Consider the following 6102-nt stretch of genomic DNA (forward strand, 5'->3'; position numbering starts at 1 on the left):
AATTTTGGTATCGTGACAACACTAATGGCACTTAATTTCAATAATATGGCACATAAATATGATTTTGGCCAGTTCCACTTCAGGTCTTGACTTTTTTGACTAACAAATAAAATCATACAATTTAAAATCAACAATGTCAATTTAAAAAATATGTTAAAATAATATTATTTTAAAACGATTTAATGTAAAACTACCTTTAAAATTATCTTTATTTTTTTTTTGAAAAAAATGAATGGAGCATATAAGGCAAACGCACTTGTAGCCGAGGCTGTGGCACTTCCTGTGTCCATAGGTAATGAGGTTCCGGGGTGAGGGTGGGGTTGGCGGGACTTTAGGCAGGGCACCCTCAGCAACATTACCACGACGACCACATAGCGGTGATGCGGATGTGTCTGGACCTGTGTCAAAAATAGCAAGCACACTAATCATTCACAACAGCGTGTGACAATAAAGGTGTTTAACGCAGCTTTGGGGAGAGCAAAACCAAACCAATTTCATTGCAGCCGGAGCAACCCAGTATCATTTCAACATAAACAGAAAGCAAACATCTGACAAAATGTTGTCACGTCATTAAGTCATTTGGTTACGATAACAACTCAGAACAACACAGAACAGAAAAATGGCATGATGCCTGTTCAAGGCCCTGACATACTTCAAGAAACTGAAGAATGAGTTGGAGTGACATCCTTTCAAACTAAATCAGGCCAAACCAAAGTTTGGCAACAGAAACAAAGTTTGTTTTGGGAGTTTGAATCTGTTTGTCAAGGCAAATATCAACATCGCTGTGATCAGATGCTTTCTTAAAGGGGTCATGAACTGGCCTTTTTTGTTTTTTTTATGTATACTGTTGTCTGAGGTCAACTCATGACATTAGCATGGTTTTACACTCAAAAACATCATAATGAATAAGTAATAGGCTATTTTCTACCCTGGTTTTGAGCCAAGCTCCTGGAACGCTCTGTTTTTATGGGTGTGCCGGATTGAAGATTTGATTGGATAACACTTTTGCATATTATAATGAGCTTTTGCTCCCCCATCAATGAGAAATTGTTTTGAAAATGTGGAAAAACTGACACCGAAATGATGATTCGCCCACGGGGCTAGTAATATGTCTTTATTAAAAAAACACAATGATTTATCTCTTATCCACCCACAATTAATTGGAATGTTATTTTTTATTACTTGGCCCGCCCGTACGGATGTAACTGCGAACCGCATCACTAACACACACACAACCACAAAGCATATGCAAAACTTCACTGCTGGCAAATCAGCATGTTCAAAACATCTCTGATTATATTTTTCCTTTAAAAATTAAGTCAAGAGAGTGAACAACGCACATCAAGAAAATAATGTTATTTCACTATTGAAGATCCTCAAGATATATTTTAGCCCGACTGTAAAACAGCCCCAGGACGTCGGATTTGCAAGCCCTGATACATACATGTTCTAGTCTGATCCAAATTGCAGGACAATAAACCAACAAATACAAACCTCAAAATACAAAGGATACTCCAGCATGTGACAGCAAGGTAAGTTATGTTTAGTTAGACACATATACACATAATCAATAGATATCAAATGATCTGTAACAATGCAATGCTATTGTGATGGCTCAGACAGGTCTTCATTGACACCAATGTAACTTTCTCTCTCAAGACCCATAAAAGGCACTAAAGACGTCGTTACAAATCCCATCTTAATACAGTGGTTCTACAATAATTTTATGAAGCGACGAGAATAGATTTTTGTGTGCAAAAAACGGAATAATGGCATATAGTGATGGGACGATTTCAAAACAAACTTTTGAACCGTTATGAATCAGCGTATTGATTCATGATTCAGATTGCTTGTCAAACCGAAACTGATTCATAACGTTCGAAACTTTGTTTTGAAATTGGCCCACCACTAATAAGTCGTTATTTAGGGTTTTTTGTGCATAAAAACTATTCTCGTCGCTACTGTAGTGAGATCTACTCTTTAGCAACGTCTTTAGTGCCTTTTATGGGTCTTGAGAGAGGAAATGACATTGGTGTCAATGAAAGCCTTTCTGAGGCATCGGATTTCAACAAAAATATCTTAATTTGTGTTTTGAAGATTAACGGAGGTCTTACGGGTGTCGAACAACATTAGGGTAAGTAATTATTGTAATAATTTGAGTTTTTGGGTGAACTAACCCTTTAACATATTAATCTAAATGTGGGCAGCGTTGGGATGTTTGCTAACAGTATACTGCTACTAATGTGTTTCAAACTTCTTTTTACCCCTATTTAAAGCACGAGAAGAACTTTGCTGTGAGTATATCGGAGCCTTTAGCTTCATTGTGTGGGGGCTATGTGTGCTTCTCACCTGTGAGGTCTTCTCTAGAGGCAGTGGTGCGAGGTGTGCTGGTAGCTGGTGGCTCAATCTTTAGGGACAACCTGAAACGTACAAAAAATAAGAGTATCACTAAACACTTGCGCTAAAACCATACTATATATTGTCATCAAATCTGCACTCAGCTCCCGCTCACTTATAATTGTCGTCCTCCACAAACTTCTGTAACTCCTCAATGTAGCGAACACTGTTGAGATACTTCTGGACATGTGGCAATACTGGGATATCTAGGAAAGCGGGAAAAATTAAACGTTCATACCAAGAACCTTCAATATAAAGATAATTTTATTACCTTTCGTTCTGTTCATTCTAAGCACACTCTGCAGTTTTGTCGTCTGCCACTTTAAATGATCAAGCTCTTTTTAAAGCAGGATGGATTCTGATTGGTTGTCAATGTATTTATTGTTCATCAACTGGAAAAAAAAACGTGTGGTGTGGACCCTGTGTGGTGATTTTTTAACTGTATCTTTATCGTTATAGTCCTTGTTGTGAACAAGCCTTTATTTCTGTTCATTTCCCCAAAGGAAACAAACACCGAAATATATCTGATACGCACCATATTCACAGGATCTCTGCAGGTCTGAGATGATTCTCAGTATGTTGTTCATGAGGTTGGAACGCTGTTCGTTTTCAAGAATGCTGCCGGTGGAGGGATAGGCCGAATCAATGTAGGTCAGATCCGACAGATATATACCTGCAAATGCACATACACAAATAGATTTAATTTTTGAACACAAAATTTACAGCAAAAGGAATTATTTCATTTTTAGTTAAAAAAAAAGAAGAGAAATCTTTAATTTGTTTCGTAACTGCATATTCTTCAGCTTTTTTGTGCTCTGTTCTTGTCTGTCTATAGTTGTGAGGTACACAGACATGCTTTTCTCTGCCCTGTCTATAGTAAAGAGTGCTTATTTTATACTGAGTAAATATTTGGATTAGTGAGGAACATTATGTGCAGGAAGTATCTGCATTAGGAAGAAAGATATGCAGCTTCTGGAGAAACATTTGGCAGCATTTAACTCGCTACAGCCCCACTGTTTGGAAAAACGTGAATATTGATGATATCAAAGTGCGTTTGTGACATCATGTTCTTAAGGATATAAACTTGGGACTGAAAAAAAGCACCAGTCTGATACAGACATTACATCAGAGCGTCACATCTGCGATGATCATCAAAAACAACACTACACAAGCCACCGATGAAAGTTTGAAAAAATAACAAGAGAGACAAATCAATCCCAGAATCCAGACTGATTCAAAACAGACAGAGAAAGAGAGAGAACATTGTGAGCATTGTTTAATTTATCATTATGGTTCATCTCTAAGCAAATCAGGGTTAAGATGAATATTACATCTCTGTGCCAGACAACACATGTACACAATTTCAGTATAGAGCAAACATAATGTAGTACCACACAGACATAAATAAAAGCAGTAACTTGTGACGACAATGATTATAAGCATGACTAATGGAAATTTTAGACTATAGATTAAAAATCTGAATAAATAATTATACTTTAATGCTTAATGCTTATACTTATAGACCCCCTATATGTACAGTACTCTACAGTTCAACAGTTTGAAGAGTTTGGGTATCATTGTATTTATTTGACAAAAATACAATAAAACAGCAATATTGTGAAATGCTAGTACAATTTAAAATAGCTGGGCAATTTAACATTTAATTTATTCCTGTAACAAAGCTGAATTTTCAGCATCATTACTCTAGTCATCAGTTACAAGTCAACACTTATCCCTATCTTATTAATTTCAAAACCATTGCAGGTTAATATATGTGGAAACCAGATAAACTATATTGCCAAAAGTATTGGGACAACCAATCAAATCATTGAATTCAGATGTTCCTGAATTCAACATCAATCACTTCTATGGCAAAAAGTGCACACAATCAAGCAGACTGCTTCTACAAACATTTGTGAAAGAATGGGTCGCTCTCAGAAGCTCAGTGAATTCAAGCATGGTACCGTGATAGGTTGCTATCCGTTCAGTCAAGTCCGTTTGTGAAATTTCCTCACTACTCAATATTCTACGGTCAACTGTTAGGGGTATTATAACAAAGTGGAAGCAATTGCCAATAACGGCAACGAAAAAAAAAATCACAGAGCAGGGTCAGCGCATGCTGAGATGCACAGTGTGCAGAAGTCACCAACTTTCTGCAGAGTCAATAGCTACAGACCTCCAAAGTTCACGAGGTATACCAAGACAATTTGGACAACTTCATGCTCCCAACTTTGTGTGAACAGTTTGGGGATGGCCCCTTCCTGTTCCAATATGACTGTGCACCAGTGCACAAAGCAAGGCCCAATAATGGATGAGCGATTTTGTTGGTGAGGAACTTGAATGGCCTGCACAGAGTCCTGACCTCAACCTGATAGAACACCTTTGAGAATTGGGATGAATTGGAGTGAAGACTGAGCAAGGCCTTCTCGTCCATCATCAATGCCTGACGTGACAAATGAGCTTCTAGAAGAATGGACCAAAATTCCCATTAACACACTTCTAAACCTTGTGGAAAGCCTTCCCAGAAGAGTTATAGCTGTTATAGCTGCAGAGGGTGGCAACTCCATATTAAACCCTATGGATTAAGAATGGGATGTCATATGCATGTAAAGGCAGGCACCCCAAAACTTTTGCCAATATAGTGTATATTTCCTTTTCAGGATTTTTTTTTTTTTTTTTTAATGAATAAAAATTTCAAAAGACCAACATTTATTTGAAATAGAAATCTTTTGGAACAATGTGAATGTTTGCATGCAATTTTGACCAATTGAATGTATCCTTGATTAATAAAAGTATCCATTTCTTAAATAAAATAAAATAAAAACTTACTGACCCCAAATATTTGAACAGTAGTTGATTTTACCATCAGTGCTATGTATAAAGTGAAAAAGAGAAGAAGAGAGATTACTGCTTTGTGAATGTCAAACAAAGCTCAGGCACAAGCTAAATATTATTGTGGGAAAGCAGAACGGGGGAAAATCTCTACCGAACAGGAGACGTCTGTCCATTTCCTTGACACCTCATTTAAGGGGGTGAAGTCCAGCCATTCAGGCATCACACTTTCATTTAAACACCTCTGCAGATCTCGCTCACACACACACACACACACACACACACACACACACACACACACACACACACACACACACACACACACACACACACACACACACACACACGCACGCACGCGCACGCGCACACACACACACAGTTTGTTTTTGTGTTTCATATGGGGACATTCCATAGGCGTAATGGTTTTTATACCATACAAACCGTATTTTCTATCCTCCTACACTGCCCCTGGCCCTAAACCTACCCATCACAGGAAACATTCTGCATTTTTACTTTCTAAAAAACTCATCCTGTATGATTTATAAGCAGTTTGAAATGGCCAATGTCCTCATAATACCTGTGTCATACCAATGCCATTATACACATTTGTGTCCTCATATGTCACAAAAACACCCCCCCCCCCACACACACACAGTTTACACAGTTAATGGGGAAACATATCTTTCAGTACGAAATAATTCACAAAGAGAATAATCACTTCTTCCTTCTAGAACATGCTGTCAATAACCACAGGAAATAAATGTGACCCTCAGTTCGTTACTACAAATAAAAATACATTTAAATTAGTTAAAGTCATGCAATTACAATGGAAGTATTTGGGGCTCCAGGAGCATAGAACATGAAAACATGCAT

The 6102-nt window shown here is 37.6% G+C and overlaps 1 protein-coding gene across 2 annotated transcripts in view; it reads right to left on the bottom strand.

The window, feature by feature from the left end:
• The window catches only part of ralgps2 (Ral GEF with PH domain and SH3 binding motif 2), a 163221-nt gene that overhangs the window by 27659 nt on the left and 129460 nt on the right, over window positions 1-6102 (bottom strand). For both annotated transcript variants that reach the window (XM_067417208.1, XM_067417207.1), the window contains exons 10-13: window positions 2933-3070; window positions 2513-2603; window positions 2350-2420; window positions 257-398 (exon numbers count right to left, since the gene is read on the bottom strand). In XM_067417208.1, coding sequence (XP_067273309.1) covers window positions 257-398; window positions 2350-2420; window positions 2513-2603; window positions 2933-3070 — 442 coding nt within the window. The remainder of the gene's footprint in view (window positions 1-256; window positions 399-2349; window positions 2421-2512; window positions 2604-2932; window positions 3071-6102) is intronic.

The sequence above is a fragment of the Pseudorasbora parva genome, chromosome 15 (assembly GCF_024679245.1).
Source record: "Pseudorasbora parva isolate DD20220531a chromosome 15, ASM2467924v1, whole genome shotgun sequence".
NCBI classification, from domain to species: Eukaryota; Metazoa; Chordata; class Actinopteri; order Cypriniformes; family Gobionidae; genus Pseudorasbora; species Pseudorasbora parva.